Raw genomic sequence first — 21,563 nt, 5'->3', positions numbered from 1 at the left:
GGCCCTGTGGCCCCTGCGCCTAAACTACTTACCGGCACTCCTGCACCGCCCATACACCCTCCAGCTTCGACAAGTCCTTACTGTTCCCCACTAGCTCCTCCTTGTGGCTGCTTTGTTTCTTACAGTGAGTGTGTGCGAGTGTGTGCAAGTGTGTGTGTCTGTGTGTGTGTGTGTGTGTGTGTGTGTGTGTGTGTACGTACGTGAGAATGTGTGTGTGTGTGTGTGTGTGTTTGTGTAAATGAGTATTCCAAGTAGCTGCTGTGTGGATGTAGGGTTAGATAGTCTAACAGTAGAGTCATTTCCCATACAAGATGATTTATATTTGCCATGAAAAGATGATGTTTTATTTGCTGAAACTCTCCATGTACTGTTCTTTGACTGGCTTGCTGTAAATGATTCAGTTGTTTATGCTGCAGTTTGCTATAGGTTATACTGGACCAGGACAGAAAATGGAAAGTTTATGTTTGTTTATAGATAAGGGCCTAGTGTTGTAATGGGACATGGCAGGCGAGGGTGGAGCAAATATGATAGAGAACAGGCTTTTGAAGAAGCAGCAGCAGCAGGCAGTGAGTCGGGTGGGCGGCTGCGGGTGGGGCTCTGTGGTGTTCACTGGGGAAGCCTAGGGCCAGGAAGTGCTGAACTGTTTTTCTTGCAGGGATGACAGCAGTCAGGAGGGGGAGGAGGGGGAGGAGTTTGAGTGTTACCCCCCGGGGATGAAGGTGCAGGTGAGGTATGGGCGAGGCCGCAATCTGAAGACGTACGAGGCCACTGTGAAAGAGGCAGACGTGGAGGGGGGAGAGGTGCTCTACCTGGTGCACTACTGTGGCTGGAACGTCAGGTAAGACAGGACCTGGGGAAAAATCACCTAACGTCTATATTCACCCTAAAGAAAGAAAGATCAAAAGAAAGACACCTCTTAACCTTTGGGATCACCGCTACACTGGGTATCCCTGCAGCAGTAACGCATCCCTTCCTCACAATTCTGCTTCATCTAATCCAGTCCCATGGTCAGTACTCTGATTATGGAGCACACTGGGCCCTCTAGTGGCAGAAACAGAATTGAGTTTTGGGTCGATGTGGATCACTCCTCAGCTTCCCTCACTCAGTTTTGACTGAATCCCCTGTCTGTCTGTCCCCCAGCTGTCTGTCTCGTAACTAAATCCACAGACAGACTGAACTTCCACCAGTTTAACCAGTGGTTCTGATTCAACTAAATTTACGAATTGGTATTCCAATGTGAGCTACCCTTCTCTGAATCCTCTGAAAGGCCAACCAAAGTGCTGCTACACTCACCTCTACCTCTCAACCCTCTCCCCCCTCCCCAGCGGGTCAGGGTTAATGCAGTGTTAAGTAGAGTGTTAGGGTACCATGACACAGAGGTTAACTAGTGCAATCAGCATTCCATTGTCTCAATGTCGTTGTGTGGTCCTCTAGCACTCTATGAAACAGTGGGATGTTTCTCTGCATTGTGTCTGTCGTGTGTGTGTGATGTTGTGAAACTGTTCATCTCCCTCATACGACACAAGTAGCACCCCTGGTACTGTCGGAACTTTGTTGAACATGATTTGTGTGGTGGTCGGTGTTAATATTGTTTCTTTCTCCATCGTGAAAAGGTTTGTCCTCTTCCCACATTAACACCATGGGATTCCTCCCTGTGCTGTTCAGGCTTAGTTTGTCACAGCAACATGTTGGGGTCAGACAGTAGAGGTGTTTGTGTGGTGGGTGGTGTGAGAGATTTCACGCTCCTGTCAAAGATCAGAATTATGAATCTGTTCCCTTTCCTTTTGTACTTTTTTTTAGATATGATGAATGGATCAAAGCTGACAAGATTGTGCGCCCCGCCAATAAGAATGTTTCAAAAATAAAGCACCGCAAAAAAATAAAGGTACGAGTTTGGAGAGTTGCTACTTTTCAGCTTAAACTTGACGCTATGACGTGACTCACTGACTGTCTTCAATTCTGACAGAACAAATCCGAGAGGGAGCGAGACAGGCTGGAGAGGATCAATGACAGAGAAGTCCTCGGCCCGTCGCCCAACGGTAACCGCGTCCCGCGCTCCAAATGTGGCCTGAGTCAGGATGTCTTTTCCAAGATGGACGAGGGTGAGGACAAAGGGACTGCAGTCAAGTCTATAGAAATTACCTCTATCCTCAATGGCTTGCAAGGTAGCAACACTCAATAGCCTGCAGATTAGGACTGTTTGACTCTGAATAGGTTTACTTATGCCTGTTGATGTACTACTGAAAACTAAGTGGTGCTCTGTTTTGTTTGTCTCAGCCTCGGAGATGTCCTCTGACGAGAGTGAGCACGAAGATGAGGAGGCGGAGCATCTTGAAGAGGATCACCCAGGTTGCAGAGGCAGCCTCAAAAAGGCCCCACTAGAGTCGCCGCAAACATCAGAGCGTTGGGAGGGCGGGACGACTCCTGAAGGGTCCAAACCTGCTTCAGTCTCAGGAAAGAGCCAGGATGTAGTCAATGCAGAGAGCACAGACTCCGGGAAGCGCAGAAGTCAACCTGAGTCAGAGGGAGAGGCAAGCACCAGGAAGAGGAAATCTGACAGTGCAGCTGAGAGGACCCTGAAAGGCCAATCCAAAGCTAAGACGAGGAACACCAGGAGTGCCGACTGGTTACCTGGAGGCTCTCCCAGGAAAATGGATGAGAGAGCGGCCGGTCCCGGGGAGGAGAGGGGCCCCTCATCTAACAGCAGCTCAGATTCTGAGGGTGCAGCGATGGCCGAGGCCCCGGCTGAGGGACCTCAACGAGGCCGCCCAAAAACCAAAGGTTCCCCTTCTAAGAAATACAACGGGATGAAGGAGAAGTCCAAATCAAATAGACAAGCAGGGTTCTGGGAGATTCCTGAAAAGAGGGCAAAAGCATCTGGGAATGCTGAGGAAAGGCCTGCTGTCCGTGCTAAAGGACAAAAGGATGTGTGGTCAAGCATCCAGGCACAGTGGCCGAAGAAAACTCTCAAAGAGTTGTTCTCTGACTCGGACACAGAGGCCGCCAACTCTCCTCCCCCGCCTGTACCCTCGTGCCTGGAGGAGCCGAGTCTGGACCAAGATGCTGGGCCCGAGGACGAAGTCTCAGAAGAGCAGATGGAGAACGACAAACTCCAGGAGTTTCCGAGCAGCGGCAGTAACTCTGTACTCAACACACCGCCAACAACGCCTGAGTCCCCCTCGGGAGGAGGCAGCACTGTGGAAGACTCTGTTCAAGTGCAGCCTTCCTCCCCACCGCCGTCCATACCCCCTGCCTTGCCTTCAGAGACAGTTGCTGACGCTCTTCCCCCAGGACCCATACAGGAGGAGGTGGCAGGCGGGCGCAGTGAGACGGACAGCAGCACGGTGGAGGTGGAGAGTCTGGGCGGGGAGCTGCAAGACCTCCCTCAGGACGAAGGGACGGGTTCACCCTCGAAGGTGTTCGACGTCAGCCTCTCCTACAACAACAGCAGCAGCAGCTGCAGCCTCGAGCTGAGCAGCAGCAGCCAACAGGAGAGCGAGCAGAAGTCCAAAGGTACACATAACGGTAAATGGGATATTTCGTGTATTTTTCAATGACAGAATTCATTCTTTTTCTTCAGGATTGAAAAGTAAAGAAATACATGCTGACAGCTCATTTCACAGTCTGTCCGTTCACTCACCGTTTTCTCTGTTTTTCTTTGCAGCGTCTGCGAGTCAGAAGCGGCAGAAAGAATCACAGACAGGCGGAGCCGCAAAGAAACACAAGCCAAACCGCAAGAGCCTAGGTGTGCCTCCAAAAAAGAATAGGAAAACAGGTAAGGAGATCTGCACACGGCTAGCCTTCTGCTTTCCAATGCTGCCAGTGCTTTTATCAGCTGTAGAATTTCTGTTTCAGATTCTCTTGTTTACTGACAGCGTATTACAGATTTCAGGCAGGAAAGGAAATGAGATTTTGTCGGATCATTGTCCATTTTCTGTTTTCCTCACATCTGTTTTCGCTCCTCCAGCCAACAGCAGTGACAGTGAGGACCAGTCTGTGGTTGAGGGCACTGCCAAATCAACTCCCTCTAAGATCAACACATCAGATGTGAAGGCTGCCGCTTCACCCAAGTGTCACGGACGATCTCCGCCCTCGAGCCATAAGTACCACAAGCAGGGTGACGCCGACCATGGCCAGCACCGAGACCACCATGGGAGATCGCAGCGTGTCTACAAGTGGAGCTTCCAGATGTGTAAGTGTCACAAAATACCAGAAATAACAATATTTTGATCAGGCTACATTTAATAGTCGAAATCAGGATCTTTTTTTCAGTCTAATAAAGTAGCAACTATTTTTAAAGTTGAATTTTATGCATGGTTATTTCAACAATGCGTCTATGTCCTGTAAAATCCTTTAAAAAAAACATTATTCTGGTTCTGCTCAGCTGACCTGGAGAAGATGAGCAGTCTGGAGAGGATTTCATTTCTTCAGGAGAAACTGCAGGACATCAGGAACCACTACCTCTCCCTCAAGTCTGAGGTGGCCTCTATCGACCGACGACGAAAACGCATGAAGAAGAAGGAAAGGGAAAGTGAGTGCACACTTTGTTTTCCCCTGATTACCCCCTGGACTTCCTAAGTTCATAGTAACTGAGAGCTAAATCCAAAGTGATAAATAAATAAATACATGTACTATGTACTGTTGTATAATATTTTGTTATAGTGTTTTCAGGGATGCTAATAATGCAGTTTAGGACTAGTGGCACATATGTGATTATGCTAATTTAGCTGAGGCTATTTAGTTGTTTCATACAACATGTTTGATATAATGTTTTATAATCTGCTGTATGTTGTTATTTTTGTGACACTTGCCAACCTCATGCCCACCCCTGCAATTTGAAATTGTTCGGGTGTCTCTCCTCTTTTCGTCTTTTATTATAAATATGAATAGATATCTCACTGCTTTTAATTATTTATTTATCTCACTGTAGTATTTTAAAACCTTGTTCCCTTAATGCTTTAACAGAACATTTATATCCCTAGACTAACTAAAACTACAGCAAACTGACTCCAGTCCCCCTAAAGTCAGTTGGTTGATACAATTTATGACCAGTTTTGCCTGAATTTGTTACTTATGTATTTTAGCTTCTATATATTAGCCTCAAACTCTTACTGTTTGCAATGTGCCGCCTTGTTTACTGGATTAAACTGATACTGAAGAAAAACATTTTTTTAAAGAGTTTTAAGATAAAGTAAACAATAGATAAGGTGATATCCCCCTGAATTCATGTTTTAAGGTTACTTTAGTTGTAACCGTAGGTAGATTTGTTTTGCAGCAATAAAAAGGGAAGGCATCCATCCAAAACAGCACAAAATTATAAACACACAGACAGAAGACAAGACCACAAAAACCATGACAAAAAGTGCTCAAATGCATTGCTATCAATAGAAAACTGGATAGGGACAAAAGTGCAAATTTGTCTAGAACCCGTTCAAGTGAACAATTGCAGGTGGAACAAAACTATTTCTGTAGCGTTTAGCGTTAAGTCTGTTTGCTTAGTTTTGACTGAATTATGACACAGACTGAGTCTATGTTCATTCTCTCAGGGACTCTGATCTATTGAACAGTTAAAGCTAAAAGTTACCCTGTGCAAGTATTAAGCAACAACTCATCTGTTTGTAAGAACTTCTTCAAGATGATACAACCTATTTTAATTTAGTGATCCATAAAAATCTACTTAAGAAGACCTGCAGCTCTGCCTACGTGCTTCAGTTCTGACCATCACATTTTTTCCTGTTTCTGTTTCAGGTACGGTGGCTGCTTCCTCTTCATCCTCCTCCTCCTCCTCCCCGTCCTCCAGCTCGCTGACTGCGGCGGTCATGCTGACACTGGCTGACCCTCCAGTGTCATCCTCCTCCTCTCAGAACTCTGGGGTATCAGTGGAGTGCAGGTGACAGGACGAACCTGTAACAAGCCACCGCACCAAGCACTTAACCAGCACCCTGGGGTCACCGCCCCCATTCCCTTCCAACAGGACGGACAACTAAACCTACATACTGTAACTACTGGGGCACAAAATCCAGACCAGAGACAAAAAAAAAACAAGAAACAAGCACTATTTTCTATTGACAACTGTTTCCTTGGCAAGCTATCGGCACTTAAGTGCACTTTTATGAAGATTGTGTAGGGGGGATGAAATTTGTCAACAACAACAACAAAAATATTGTCTTTAGCGCTCTCTTTAATTGAACATTTCTAAGAATTGTTTTTGCAAGCAATAATTTTTTTTCCATTTGAAAAAGTTGTATTGGTAAGGGATGATTTCCAGTGACGACCCCTTGTGCTCGGTCCTCATGGCTCAGCATGGCACAGCCTGCGTCTGCCGTGTTTTTATTATTCTGGGGAATTCAGAGGAACACTGCTACATTGGCATAATGGGCGTTTTGAAATTAAACTTTGCCAGTTTCTCTGTCCACTCGCATTACAAGGCCTTTAAACCTCAAGCGGTTGACGATGGTCTTCTCATGTACAGGGGTGTGGTCCCGTAAGTGTTCCCACTGAGTCACACCAGGTGGTGATAGAGAGGGTTTCTGACCATCACAGGTCCACTGACAGCCTCAGTGGATGAATATGATGAATAAGGAATGATACTGTAGTGCCTTTTTGTTATTTTCTGCTGGGCACTTTGAGAAAGGACAGCGCACCCCCCCCCCCCCCCACCCCCCCCCCCCCGATCCTCTTCTCAAATCAGAGGGTCAAACTGGAATAATGTGTCCCTTATGAAAGACTGAAGATTTCTACATGAGTGAGCCGGCAGTGAAGGGCTGAGACTGATAACAATGGTTTTTATCAGTGATGGTCATTTTGAAGAATTGTAAAAGCAGAGCTCCTGCTATGGATCACCTGAAATCTAATCATTCAGCTCGGGTACAACAAGTTTGGCAGTAAAAATGTGCAATGATGGAGTTGGCGAATGCAGTGGTCACATTACTTCAGTTCATTTGCCTTTGAAAAGCCCATCTGCTTTATTTTTATTATGTTTTCATCACCCCCTATCTCATCGTCTTCACTGAAGATGTGATGGTGCACATCAGTGGAAGGCAGCCGCCGCAGCAGGAGAAGTTATTTACAGCATGAACTCAGCTCTGACACATGAATGAGGCTGAGTTCCACGTAATCAGTGTTTTCGCGCCACATGAAGTTATTTAATCAAGTCTCATTTAGCTTCATAAAATAAAGCAACACCATCTCATTCTCATTTACCCATAATCAGTAAGGACACGCCAGCTTCCTCTCATACTCATCCCTACCAAAAACGTTTGGCTCTGTTTCCTGTGCTAAGACCAGATCAAAAGGTAAAGATATTGTAAATGTGCATTTATATCATAAAGTGACGTATGTGTGTACATTTCTGAAGATCTCCAGTGTTTCCTTTGTATAGACTCCCTACTGTACGATAAACTGAAGTTGCGTTTTGTTTGGCACTTGTATGTAATTGTATGCTTTTGTTATACATTTGTATATTGAGAAGTGTTTTGAGTCAAGCTATTTAATATCTTGCACTGTTAATAACATGTACTTTTCTGTACAGACAGTTTTACGGTTTTAACTGTAGTTTGAGTGTAAATACTGAGGGTTACAGCATGTTTGTTCTCCTCATTTGTCCTATTTTTCTCTAGGAACCAATTTATTTGAGTTTATTTTCTGTTCTGCCTCTATCTTGAGTTGTCCTAGTCTTTTCCTTATTTCATTTTTTATTTCATGTTTTTGCTTCAGTTCATATTCCTGTTTTTGTTTTCCCAAGAGCTTGTTGCTTGTAAGAGGAGAATGGTGGTTTTCGAATGCGGCTGAACTATTTTCCAACCTGTACATGGCCTGAAGCTAAAGCTGTATGAAGCTGTATATGGAGAAAAAAAAGGTCAGGATCATAGATAAAGAGAAAGTAATGGAGCTTATTGAAAAATGCTCAATAGTATTTATTAGGCTCATCTGATGATGGTCATTGTGTAATTTATTGTAAAAATGTAAGCAAAGCAGAAGCCTCTGTTTGAAATAAATGCCATAGTTTGTGAAGTACCCGGTGTGTCTGCTGCCGTCAGTGGGGTAAGTTTACGTTTGCTTTCACTTAACTTTTTTCCTCCAAGTACTGACCTTAAGTATATTTTTTAGGTATTTCTATTTTACTTGAATATTCCATATTCTATACTTATTATTCAATGCTTATCAATTTGAGAGTGTTGTTGGATCATAGTGATTTGTTAAATTTCAACTTTTTACATCAGAAAAATATTGTGTCCACTACATTTATTTGGCAAATGTATTTTCAGTAAAGTGATAGGAAGTAGTTATTTTCTACATATAAAACATCTGAGAAGCTCATGGTCTGATGCATTTTATAAATATGAACGCCCAGTCATTAAACATGACATTGAAGGGCTAGTTCACCCACAAAATGAGCTTTATGCATGGTTATGTTTAAAAAAGCATTATTCTGGTTCTGCTCAGCTGACCTGGAGAAGATGAGCAGTCTGGAGAGGGGGGAAAAAAAAAATCACCCCTCTGCTGATGGAGGGGTTGGTGAGGTGTTTGAGTCCACAAAGCACTTTTAGAGTTTCAGCCAAATTCAATACAGTTTAAGTAAATTGGGGCCACGTCTTCAAACGTGAAAACAAAACATAAAAATCCTCCATACTGCTCCTGTGGTGTCATCCAAGTGTCTGGAAGCCCCGAGCTTCAAAATCGACAAGAAACAGTGTAATTTACACCATGTTTTTAGCCTAAATGTCTGCTGTGACTCATGTGGCTCCAGAGGAGGATATCCGATATCCAATAGGGAAATGCAGTCTCACAATGGACCATTTTACACTCAAAACATTTTCATTTTCCTCAAAGTATGGCCTTAGGCAAGTCTGCACTACAGGGGCTCTATAGATCCCCTCACCCTCTTGGGTAATTTGGTCAAATAAACAAACTCATATTGGAATATGCGCAGTGTAAGCACAATATTAGCTTAATAACTCGTGGTGTTCAAAGCTGAATTCTGATTCACAGATCTTCAAGAGAGGACCACGTGATCAGCAGTGTCCTGATCCAGTCACCACATAGTTGACATGGGGCTTCTGGGGCCCCGACAAACAGACTGGTCCCAAATCCAGGCTTGAAATAAAGTGTCTCTGAACATCCATTCTCCTGGTGGGGAGGCACCATCCGTCTGAATAGCTCCAACTGCTTAGATTGTTTATTCAATAAAACACATTCAGTGACACGTTTCCTACAGAAACTGTTAAAATAATTCTAATAAATGTAGAAATCCAAAAATAGCCTTTTCTGCAACCAAACTATTTATGTATTTCTGCATTTGTTTATTTATATAGATATTATCGAGCCAATAATTTGTTCTTTTATTTAGTTCTGACAGCTTCGATCCTCCATTTAGAAATACGTGTGGCTTTTTAACGACGACGTTACGTCTTACGTCACTGCTTACGTACTTCCTCCGCAGTCGGCAAGCTGCAAACTAGCCTGCGCTGCTCCACTGCTGCGAGCCGAGTCCGTGAGCAGCGGTCCTCAGACACGATGAGCGGCCAGACGAGCACGATCGTCGCCGGGATGTGCGGAGCCCTGTTCGTCGCCTACTGCGTTTATTTCGACAGGAAGCGGCGGAGCGACCCACTCTTCAAGCAGAAGCTGCGGGAACGTAAGTGTCCGAGGTGGCGGGGGGGGGAAGCAGTGTTAGCTCAGCCTAGCACCGGGTTAGCATGGTAGCTTCCTGCTCCATGTGACAAACACGCCACAAGTGGATTACTTATTGAAAAACGATGCTATATAAGTTTTATTTTAAATAGTCGAAGCTTGGATATTTTTAACTTGAACACTAATTTACTCCTGTGACATAACTGAGGCTGTAGCACGTGTTAGCCATTAGCTTAGCATTGAGCCATGCGTGTCGTGTAGTTCTGCAGCAAACCGTGTAAAACCACTTTTTTTCACACAGGTAGACGGAAGCATAATGTTTCTGGAGCAAACTCGGGACTATCGCAGGTAAAAAAAAAACACCTCACACCATTCATTTAAAGTCACGTTGAGTTTCTAATTGTTTCCTTACCGAGCATTTCTAACCTCGTGTGCGTGTTGACTTTGAAGCTTCCGGACCTGAAGGACGCAGAAGCTGTTCAGAAGTTCTTCCTGGAGGAGATCCAGCTCGGAGAGGAGCTGCTGTCACAAGGTCATACACATGACCCCAGACATTTTCATCTAGGCTTCATTCATACTGATCACGATACTTTGCTCCTGTGTAGCAGCTGAACAGTTGTGTTACTAACCCTGTGTTGTAGTAATGGCTGCGGCCTATTGCACTGGGATTCCAACTTAAACGACTCCTTAACTGACACAGGCCCCCATTTGACTAGATTTGTACTTTTTAATGATTTATTACAGGAAGTGTGTGAATCAGTCAAACATTAGGTCATTGTGTTACGTATGAATTAATATATTGTGGAAATAATTTAGTCCTTTTTGCCAGGTATCCCTTACATTCCTTGCAACTCTCAAAACTGAACTATTGCACTTTGCCGTTTTACTTTTGGGACTTTTTAGTGTGAAATATATTCAAATTGCTGATATTTTAGCTAGCTCTTAATTGCAGTTTTATTTGGGTGAAACAAATATATTTTAAAGGCGTGGCACCAGATTGGTACATAGATTAGTGTACTCACAGACGCCCCGCCTGGCTTAGCCGATGCTGGCGTCAGAACATGGAACTGACCTGCAGCTCTTCTCATCTCCAGCCCCCGTTTCTGTTTTTTAAAGATTGTTTTCCAAACCTGTTTCCAACCCAGGTGAGTTTGAGAGAGGTGTGGACCACCTGACCAATGCGATTGCAGTATGTGGTCAGCCTCAGCAGCTGCTCCAGGTACTTCAGCAGACGCTGCCTCCTCCGGTCTTCCAAATGCTGCTCACCAAACTGCCCAGCATCAGCCAGGTGAGGATATGTCCTATTTTTAAAAATGGGCCTAGGTGGCAAAGCATCCTTAATAAACCCCCCAGTTGTCATATTGTGGTTCCTGGGACAAGATAGGATGCCAGATCAATTTTAGAATTATCCAAAGCTGAGAGCATGCGTCAGTAGCTCTTGGCTATTTCACCTCTAAGACAGAAATAATAACATTACAAATCACATCTGGTTGCTATATCTGATATTTGAGTGTAACAATGTTACATATGTCATACGAGCTGCTTTCAGATATGCACTGAACTGAACAGGCCCCTTAGTGGAATGTATGGAACATGTGAGAATACATCTGGAAATGTATGGAAAATTCTGTCAAAATGCAAAAATTCCTCAGGGTTAATGTCTGAAAACTGCTTCATATTCATGTTTATCTGTTCTGTTAATGTCACCCTTCATTTTTTTGGCACCGCCTCTAAAAGCGAACTTTTCTTCTGTCTTTCAGCGAATCATCAGCTCCCAGCCTTTAACAGAAGACGATGTGGAGTGAATGTGTAAAAATACTATTATTATGCTGTAAAGGGATTTCAGACACTGTTATTCATTCACTGTTTGGTATGTGTGACTGCGGATGTGTGTGAGTTTTGTGTGAGAGCATTATGACCTAGTTTGATCTTTGGACCTCAGATGACGATAAAGCCCCTCTGTCATAGCACTGCAAGGTTAGAGAACTATGTCAAGGTTATGTTTCCTGGAAATGTTAATCACATTCCATCTTTCTGAACTTGTTCCCTCCATGTCTCATGTTTTATAGCCTCGTCTTGATTCTATTTATTTTCCTAAAACTTGTGTTTTGAAGGGGCGGCTGCTGATATGTTGCGTACAAAGTAAGAAAATAAATGATTGCTGTGCAGTTGATAGAGGCTGAATTCTGGTAATCTGGGACACCTCAGCTTCAGTCTGTTTATTTCCTGTTCTAACAAAGTGTAGTCCGAGTTAGCATGGACATCATATGACTAAATCACATGAATTCTGGGGGTGATGTCACAGAAAAGGTCGGGGTTAAATGTCAATCGGAAGCGCATGACAAGGTCAATGACAGGATTCACACAAGATTAATGTGAAGGATATTAATCTGTCACAAATAAGAATGTTCCTAATTGGTATCAAAATATGTTTGTGATGTATTCAAGCAACAAAATGTGATTGAAAATGAACATTGTTTAGTTGTCGCACTTTATCATATATTATAATATTTATAATAATGTGGGACATCATGCTTTGGGTAAACAATCATTTAAGTTCTCTAAATGGGGGAAATAGGCATTTAAAGACTTCATGAAGTATAAAGGAGATGTAACATATGATCTGCAGTTGTCAGGAGTTAATGGTAAATACAGGCTGTCCCTGTCTGTTTAAACTATCTAGCACATGATCAGTAGCTCTCAGGGACAGAGCTGATCCAAGAAGCACAGAAGTGTCTGTCCTGTGGTCGGCAGCCATCTCGTGAAACGTGAAGACGATGTGCTGATTGATGATGGTGGTCTCTCACCTGCAAGGACTTTGTTCCCTGTGTGACCCAAATAGAAGGGTGAATTAATGAATAATCTAATGTGACACACCTGGAATAGGTTTTAAATTATTATTTTTCATAATGCTTAGACATTGCAAATGTTGAGCTTGTCCTGCATAAAGCAAAGCGATTTCGGCTTTATGTAACAGCCTAATACAAGTGTCCCAGATAATCAAATACAGGTACTTACTTTTTTGTTGCAAAGAACACTAAATGCTGTGTCATGTGTCCTCTGAGTATGGTATTTCCTTTCTTTATGCTGGTGTGCTTGGAAAACATCTTGAGGATTACAGAAAGGTAAAATATGCGCAAAATATTTCCCCGAAAACCTGAATTCACCCTACATGTAAAATGAGTGTACTAAAAGAAACACTTATTTGTGCAATACTGTCTGTACAATGCAATGTCAGTTAAATGTTATTTTTATAGTCTTTCATATCTGGACATATCTTTGTGTTTAAAATCCGACAATAAAACCTGAAAACACTCTGCGGCTCTGAGTTCGTGTTGTTGCCAGCAGATGGCAGTAGCAATGCACAGGAAAAAGTGGAGCCTTTACAGTTTTGAAATATGGACTGTGGGCAGATGGAGACATTTTGCTGAATGGAAAGTGTGGAATGTTTAATTCTAAGATAAAAAACATTGCTCAGGACTTTTTTGAAAATGATGCCACAAGCAAAAAGATGTTTAACACCATGGAGGAAGGCAATTTAATCTCAGACTTAGAACTGTGCTAGCGAGCGTTAATGAGTCCTTGACACAGGTTAATAAAATACAGACACTGCCAGAACAAAGCTGACTCGCCATCCTGAGAGTGGCTGTTTCCAACCAGCTTGTAGAAACACACGTCTTTATTGTGAATGGTTTTATTGTGTTTGCTGGAGAGTGAAAGTGGAGCAGCTCGTAGGGGAAGGGAGTAGGTCCGCTTGAAAGTGTGTCTCTTGGAAGACAAATAGAGCCGTAATTATTTTTATTCCAAGTCTGCAGCTGTTTTTCTAAGGGCTCTAGCCAGAGCAGCCCGGGCCTCGAGGTTGCCAGGAAAAGAGAGCGAGGGGGGGAAAAAATAGTTTTTCTACATTAGGAATGAAAAATGAAAATTGAACGGCGGCCCAGAAATGTCGAGTGGAGACTAAATGGTAGACACTGTTCCATTTTCCATGAACTCATGCACCCGCTCTGCAGCCTTTGCTTCAGCACTCCTGCTCTTTTTGCCATTCGGCGGAAAGGGAGAAGCTGTCAAGAGGTCGGTCTGGCCCAGAGTGTGTGCGTGCGTGCGTGTGTGTGTGTGTGTGCAGAAGAAGTGGCTCATTGTTAAATCTGTCCTTTTGGGGAGGCAGAGGAGAAACATAACAGACTGTGTTGGAGGTCAGGCTGTGGTCTGCTGCTGGCACAGGGGGGTAGGAACAGGTTCAGACCCCTCCACACGGTGAACCGCCGGCCTGCTTCTCCTGTAAATAAACACGGTGCAGCCGGGCTGTCCCCTGCAGACTGAGGAGAGGGGTCACTGAAGGATACCAGATCAGCGCAGCCCGCTCGGAAAGCACGCCGTCATAAAATAAACCGAGTGAAACAGACTTTGACACGAGCCCTTGACTTTCTGGATTTGAGCATGACACAGCAGATCTGTAGTTTGTATCGGGGACAAAGCCTGCTCTGTGTCCTCGGCCTCAGTGGAATATTGATGTGGTCGATTTTATATTTGTTCTATTTCTTTTGACTTAACGTCGTTCTTGTAACTGCATCCCTGCTCCATTTCCGTCTGTATGAATGGATTATGAGTCAGCTCCTCATATCTGAGGAAGCGGGGAGGTGAAAGCGACTCCCGTCTCTCGTGCAGTAGGGGGCACTGTGGCTCCAGGCAGACTTTGGACAAGTGAATGGAGAGAGCAGGGAGCACAGCAGCTCCGGTTGACAGCAATAACAATGGCTGAGCCTGCAGCACAGAGACCATGTGCTCTGGAGGAGTGATTTTCACTTTGTAATCCTTGTTTTGTTCTAATGTGCTCGTGATGACAGATGCAGCCTGTTCATTCATTACAGGTGAAGGAAATAACCTGTTCGCATTAAAATCCCTGGGTGAAAATGCAGAGAGGCTCTAACCGGCTCGGACCAGAGCGGTGATTCTGGTTGTATGTAGAAAGGTTGGATTGGGAGTATGATCATCAGTTGAGCCTCACGACTCGTTACTGCAAACAGCACAGCAGCAATTATCCGTACTGTGTTGTTCCATTTAGTGGCATTGGATGTGTGCGTGTGTGTGTGTACCGTACACACACACACGCGCACACAGATTGGATATGTGAACGGTGGAGATGTCTGGTTATGTATGAGCAGCTGTGTTTGGGAGTTTAAAGGCGGCCAGAAATAACTCGGTTGTATGCGGTTGCTATGGCAGCTCCACGTAGCGCTGCAAAGCGGCCGACTCTCTGCGTTCGAGGTCCTCGGAGCGTTACCGCCGAGCAGCGGAACTCGCAGAGGCGTGTGCCGCCCCGTGGTCTTTACTGATCCCTGACGGTCAGGAGGTGGGGGCGTCCACGGAGGCCTGGACTCCTCCCGCGGCCTCGCTTTTTGGAACACTTCCTCCCGACGCCTCACGGTGATGCGCAGATAGTGCGGCTATCTGCTGCTGTCTCCGTCTGCGTGTTGTCACGGAGAGGCCAGAGACACGAGACGTTGTCCAAAGAGGCCTGTGCCAGCAGCTTTAATAAAGACTGCACTGCCACTTGTGTGCACAGCAGCAACACAGTGTATATTAATTACCCGGCAGCCTTCTCTGTGTCATTCACCAGTGAGGGGAGAGGAGGAGGAGGAGGAGGAGAGGAACAATTTTTCCGAGGCACGTCCTAAAAATAAAGCAGCACTGTACGTGCTCGGAGTATTAACTTCCACACAGATGACCCATTTTTCCATCTCAAAGGGTCTGAGGATGGATGGGGGAAAAAAGGAAAGAGAGAGGGGGAGGGGGGGAGGGGGATGCGGGATGCGGGAGGGGAGCCAATCACGTGAATCTAAAGCAGGCTACACATCCTGGTGGATTTCTCCTCCTCTGCGGGGCAATGCCTTCGCTGTCATCTGTTTTTCCATTTTCCCCGCCGCTCTCCTCGTCGGTAATTGAACTTGTGCTTCTGCCCTTCCTCCACGCAGGCTTCCTCCTCCTTCCCCGCCATGTGTCGCCTGGCCTGTTGCTAGGCTACACAGCCCTGTTGTTTACATTCCCTGCGTGTGTGTTTGTGTTTGTGTGTGTGAGCACCCAACCACCCTGACGGCCTCTCTCTCTAATGTCATCCTGCACCCCCCACCCACCGCGCCTCCAGCCTGCACCTATCTCCTCATCGCTAGATCTGTGATTAGGGCCTGAAATTCAATAGCGCCACTCCTCCCGCCTGCAGGGAAGTGAGTGCATCACATGACCTGCAAATTCCTGTTTACGTTGGGTGGTTTTTTTTCTTCATATTATGGTCTGTCACGAGCCCGTCTGGGGAGCAAAGAGGTTAATAGCATTCGGAATGCATGGGAGGGGAAAAAAAGAGAAAAAAAGCATCACTCAGCTTTAGTTCTCATCCTGTCGTCTGTCATCAACGTTATCTTCTGCAATGTGGGTTAGGAGTGGAACGAGGAGAGGGAACAGGAGGGTTAGGAACGGGTTAACCGAGCAGACTGAGTGCAGTTATTTTCCCTCTCTCTCTCTCTCTCTCCCTCCCGCCCTGTGATCTGTCTTCCTGTCTCATGGCCAGTGCAGTGCAGTGGCTTTGAAAACTCATGAGAGAGTCAGACAGGCTTGTTTTGCATACTCTAGGTCTCCTGCATTGACTTGTAGCAAATCCCTGCCCTCGGGAGGCATGTCAGAGGGGATTAATGGGAGGGCCGGGGCCTCACAGCAGAGTTTCCCATTGACGCAGCCCCAGCCGGCCCCTGCACTGTATTTGCAGCCCGCAGAGTGGGAAAGAGAGCGAGCAGGTGGGGCAGGCGGCGGTGGTGGAAGGAAGGGTTTCAGCTTGCGTGTGCAATGTATGTGTCTGTGCAGGCGAGGCGGTGGGGTGAGGGGTGTTGTACACTGGTGTTATGTCCCTCTGCCCTGATTCTTTTCAGCTGAGGGGAGGGGAGGGGAGTGTAAATGTGCTGTGTCCAACTCTGTTTCCACATCGATTTGTGTTTTTCTACTTCAACCTGAACCCAAACCCCAAGCTAGACACTCAGTGGAACACATAGCTCCTCCAATGCACAACAGTCCCTTTAAGCTGCACCACATTTTTATTGTCATCTATTTTTCATCAAGATCCATGGATTAAAAAAGTGATTCCAAAAATTCCTGGATTAGCACCAACATTTAATGGGTTCTTCATGGATCCATGTCCCATCCTTCCACCGAGTATCATGGAAATCTGTTGTTTTCCTGTAATCTTGCTCACAAACAACCAAACGGACTGGGCTGAAAACATTACCTCCATGGGGGCCGTACATAAAAGTTATACATATATCCTACATAAATACATATTGGGCAGCAGGATTAGTGTTTGTAGTATTTTTAATTTTGAGATTTCATTAAGGTTATTGAATTCATAGCAAACGCTCTTTATTGTATTGAGGAGGAAGTGCATCTCTCTGCTGTCGAGCCGGGACCACATGTTCCCTTTTCTTTCAGTTGCCATGATTTTTTTGTCTCTTCCTTTGTTCGAGTGTCAGTTTGTGGTCACCTGCTTTCTCTCCCTGTCAGTTACAGAGATATTCGGCCAATCTGGAGCTTCTGTTCAGAAACACACGAGTCTCGAATCCACTTTCTATTTTAGTTTCTTCTTTCCAATGTTTCAAAAAATGCTCCTTTGTGTGGTTGTTGTCTTACACTTTGGTTTATTTGGAAAGCAGTGTTGTTGACTGTGTTTGAGGATCAACAACAGATGTGTGGGGTGCTGGATTAAGATATTTAAAGAATGTGAGTGCCCTCTATTGATTGTTGTTTATCAGGAATCTGCCTAATTCTGCCTTTTTTTGGCATTTCCTGTTCTTCTCCTACTGAATGTTGGATTTTTATCCCAACAGGTACGATTATTAGCTACGTCGGACGGTGTATCACAATGGCTAGGATAAATAGTAGAACCCTAATTTGAGTTGTAATTTTGAATTATAATAACATATCTCTTCATTGCATTTGAGTGGATTTGCTGCCATGTTGACACGTGGTACATGTAGCTCACTCACTGTTCACTGACTGCATTATTGATGGGGAAGTTGTGTTTCCTGACTTCAGGGGCATTGTAGTTTTACTTCCTTCATATTTACTGTTGGGGCCCAGTTCTGCCTGTGTTTTTCTGCCATGTCCATCTGTGGCTGTTCAGGGGGAGATAGCAGAACAAGGTCATCAGAGAGAAAGAGACCAGGGGCAGCACATCGGCAAACTTACCAGCAAGTTCCTTTATACAAACTTTAGATAATGTTGCATTTAAATTGCTCTTTGTCTCCATTTTCAACAGCACGCCTGTTTTCCAGATACATTGATTGACTGGGATCATGTTTTGCTGCGTACACCACACTGCAGACGTGTGTAACAGAGTCCTTTGTGCCACACAGCCTCTTCATTTCTCCCCTTATCTCTCCTCGTTCTTCTCCTCTCACTCTCCCCCGGTGTTCCAGCGTTTTTTTCCCCTTCTGTCTCCCACACCTGCTGTTTTATGGTAACGATAAAGGGGACCTCAACCTTGAAACATGACAGAGCACCCCCAACTCCCACAACTACAATCATCTAAAAAAGACAAAAAAAACAACCAGATCTCTTCTGCTCTCCTTTACACACGGAGTAACCTTGGTGTAACTTTTGCATTTCATCCTCTTTTCTCTGCTGCCGTATCACCCCGCGCAGCTACAACCCACTCCTTCACCCGAGAACTACAAAGTGGGTTTGACGCCTTGCATCTTGTGTAACCGCGGTCTTTGAAGACTTTGGCTTTGAGCTGCGTGTCTCATCAATTCCCTACGCAAAAGCTAAATTTGAATCTGAGGCGAGCACATAAGGGGGTAGCTTATCTGCCCCACTCATTTAATGTTATTCATTCATGCACACTATTTTTATGACAGGCCGTGCATGCAGAGCTGTTTTACATTTTTGGTTGTTTATGTAACCATCATCAGTCTGCATATGGATGTTTGTATGTGCATGTTTAGAGACACTACAGTAACTTCTTAACTTCCCACGAGAGACAAAAAAAACCACCGGTTGCTTTTGCAGGATGCATGAAAAGGGAGTGATGCTTTCAAGTTTGCAATGTTCTGCCTGAAAGTTATGAGCTGGAGATGGAAAATAAAAATGAGATCAAGTCTGGTCAGTTGAGTTCTTTCTGGGTCGCGGCACTTTGATGTAAATTCACATCTTAACATGAGTGAGAGCAGAAAACACAATAAAACAGATTCCCCCCCCCATTTCCAGTCGCACCGCAAAGTGAGTGGTTCTTATCGCGGTGAATTCCTGACTTATTTGTCATCCGGGGGCCGTGGATTTGTCACATCAAATCTGCTTTTCTCAATGAACTGGGGAGGGGAGAGGGAGATTACAGGCTCATAACGGCGAGTCAGTTTTTTTTCACTCTCAAATGAAAGTCTTCAAGAGGATGATGCAGAGAATAGGGCCCCGTTCTACGCAGCGACATCTGATTCTCACGCCACCACTCAACCTCTTTCTCTCCGTCCATCTGCAAATATGATTTTCCACTGCCCCCAATCCATTTGAAAAAACGGCGATTGTTCGGTGAACTTAAAGCCGCCAGAGCCACGCCACTCTTCTCCTATTCTTCAGGCCGGCCAGAAAATCCTCTTCAAGGCTGATCCACCACTTCACTATCAATATCAGAGGAGGGGAAGGAATCAGTTGTTATCGCTCTGTCTCATCAACTTACGTGCAATTGATTGGCATTTTCTCGATTTGTTTTGTTATATTTTGGTCCTCAGCTCTAATTCTGTCCGTCATTGATCTGTTTCCACGTCTTCTCACACTAGCACTTCCCTACTTTGCTCGGTTTGCTCAGAGATCCAACTGAGCCACATCAAATATCCTCCCTATGACCTATTTTACCATGTTTGTTTGGATTCTATTTGCAGCTCCTCTGATGATTTGATATTACTGCCTAAAATATGAGCGACTTGTTATGTTTGTTTTCAAACCGCAGTACTACTTTCATTAGCATATAAAAGGCTTTTTTTGATAATCCTTATCTAGTTTGAGGTGTTTCTCTATAAATTATTTCACAGCTTAGTGGGGAGAGGGGGGGGGGAGAGAGACAGTCAGACAGATAAGTTCTTTACCATTTCAGAAAACTTGCATTCTCAGACCTGATTTGAATTTAATGGACTTTTAGATGATTAATTAATCAATTATTAGATACAGCGTCGGATCTTGCAGCACAGACGCTGACAGCTTTTCAAATTGAAAGAAGCATAATCGTTGCAGAGAGAAGTCGCCCGCCGCCGACTCAGTGTTCTTCATGTAATTATAAATGCATGAAATAATTAACAAACAACTCCACGGTGAGGTCGTTACACGGTCGGGTCATTTGGGGTCAGCAGCGCGGGCCTGGGTGGCAGACGACGGCACTTTGTCTGAAAGGGACGGTAACGCACATTGAGTTCATCTTGTAGCGAGAAATGCACCGCAGGCTTTTAGTGTGGATGACGCTCAGTGTGAGGCCTCTCCTTCTTATGGCTCAGTGAAAAGCTCGGTGAAAGCACACACCACCACCCACCCTCCAACACCACCTCTACCATCCACACTCACTCTCTCAGCCCCCCCCCCCCTCCAGCTCCATTCTTCCAGAGGGACGGCTTGTTGACATCCATTAGGAGGTTTCCCAGCATTGAGCCGGGCCAGGAAAGAGGACTAATGATGTAATTCCCTGAGAGATGACATTAAAATGTCAAAATGCCACAGATGACATCATCCATTTAGCACACATTTTCCTATAATATACATTTGTCTTCCTTTTTTCCCCTTCCCCTTAGCTTTCCTTCCTAGAAACTGGAGCTCCCCACCCATTACCAGTGCCTCCATTAAGGTGTGCAGCCACTCGATGGAGGACAGACTGGACTAAAGCGTGGGGATATCATCAAACCCTGTCTTCTCCCGCTGCTATAAATGCCCTGCTCCAGAAAACAGGCTATGTGTGTCACATGTGTGCGTTACATCTCTCTTTCCCTTTTTAAAAAACTTGACCTTTGCTAAATCACGTTGGCTGCAAAACAAAGATCTCCATACCCTGGAATACTCCTTCCTCCACCTCTTTTACAGCTCCTACAACATGTGGGATTGATTCTACCTCAGTTATCTGTACTTAACCTTAAGAAGTGTGATCCCATCTGATCCTAATTGTGCTAAGACATGCAACAGAATGAGGAGGACATCTCGTACAAATGGTATTTTGCCTGCACGCTGCAGCACACAGGTCAACAAACACACAGAGAAAATGTGCAATGTGAGTTATATTTGTGTGAAGGAGACTTGACAGCCCTCTATTCTTCAGCTCAGTGAGTGGGCAGGCTGAGGCTTCAATAATGGATGCTTGAAGGCAGAGTAAGTAGATGTGAACTGGAAGCAGAGAAGGGGGCTGCGCCTCACTCAATAATGAATCAATTGATCCCTGCTGCAGATGATGGATCAGGTTGCCATGACGACAGATGCACTGTTACCGGGAGCACGGAGAAGTGGTTGTTTCCCAGAACCGTGCTCAGCGAGCGGGTCCTGCCTTTTAAATGTGTTGTGAGGCAGTTTTTTTTTTAATAAAGAAAAAACAGAAAATATTAAGTGGTGGATTAATGCAGCCAGATGGATCCTCTCCCATGAGGAATTACTGTGCACAAACAACAATCCATCACATCACGTGAACAAATCCAAATCTATTTTTCTCTATTTTTACCACGAGCACAGATGTAAAGGTGCCGCAGGTGCATGAGATCGTATTGGCAATAGCTTGCAATCGTTGACTAATCGTGGCGTTCCTGCTTTGATGGATGTCTTCGCACAGACTCAGAGCCGAATACACATGTGGGTTTTATCGTGCATGTAGCGCTCGCATCTAAAAAAAAACCTAACATGTTTACTGTGTCTGTGTGTGTGTGTGTGCG

The 21,563-nt window shown here is 44.9% G+C and overlaps 2 protein-coding genes and 1 non-coding gene across 9 annotated transcripts in view; all 3 read left to right on the top strand.

Annotated features, from left to right (window-relative positions):
* Positions 1 to 8,016, top strand: part of arid4b (AT-rich interaction domain 4B) — a 42,790-nt gene extending 34,774 nt beyond the window's left edge. The window contains exons 17-24 of one of the 7 annotated variants that reach the window (XM_034607949.1): positions 656 to 838; positions 1,801 to 1,885; positions 1,967 to 2,102; positions 2,278 to 3,525; positions 3,656 to 3,775; positions 3,968 to 4,192; positions 4,385 to 4,531; positions 5,749 to 8,016. In XM_034607949.1, the coding sequence (XP_034463840.1) occupies positions 656 to 838; positions 1,801 to 1,885; positions 1,967 to 2,102; positions 2,278 to 3,525; positions 3,656 to 3,775; positions 3,968 to 4,192; positions 4,385 to 4,531; positions 5,749 to 5,894 (2,290 nt within the window). In that variant the 3' untranslated portion in view covers positions 5,895 to 8,016. Of the gene's footprint in view, positions 1 to 655; positions 839 to 1,800; positions 1,886 to 1,966; positions 2,166 to 2,277; positions 3,526 to 3,655; positions 3,776 to 3,967; positions 4,193 to 4,384; positions 4,532 to 5,748 lie in introns of all 7 variants that reach the window. The other 6 variants (XM_034607948.1, XM_034607947.1, XM_034607946.1 and 3 more) reach the window with 6 other exon arrangements.
* A 1,407-nt stretch (positions 8,017 to 9,423) lies between these two features.
* On the top strand, positions 9,424 to 11,442 carry tomm20a (translocase of outer mitochondrial membrane 20). Its single transcript, XM_034609106.1, has 5 exons — positions 9,424 to 9,637; positions 9,935 to 9,981; positions 10,084 to 10,165; positions 10,779 to 10,921; positions 11,394 to 11,442. The coding sequence occupies exons 1-5, from the start codon at positions 9,517 to 9,519 to the stop codon at positions 11,436 to 11,438; spliced, it is 438 nt and encodes a 145-aa protein (XP_034464997.1). The 5' UTR covers positions 9,424 to 9,516; the 3' UTR covers positions 11,439 to 11,442.
* Positions 10,963 to 11,097, top strand: LOC117776102. The gene has a single exon (XR_004616400.1). It is a non-coding gene; the product is annotated as a small nucleolar RNA SNORA14 (small nucleolar RNA).
* Positions 11,443 to 21,563: the final 10,121 nt, after the last annotated feature.

Source organism: Hippoglossus hippoglossus, chromosome 15, assembly GCF_009819705.1.
Source record: "Hippoglossus hippoglossus isolate fHipHip1 chromosome 15, fHipHip1.pri, whole genome shotgun sequence".
Taxonomy (NCBI): domain Eukaryota; kingdom Metazoa; phylum Chordata; class Actinopteri; order Pleuronectiformes; family Pleuronectidae; genus Hippoglossus; species Hippoglossus hippoglossus.
Note: the sequence above shows the minus strand (reverse complement) of the source record. Positions and strands in the feature narration are given on the sequence as shown.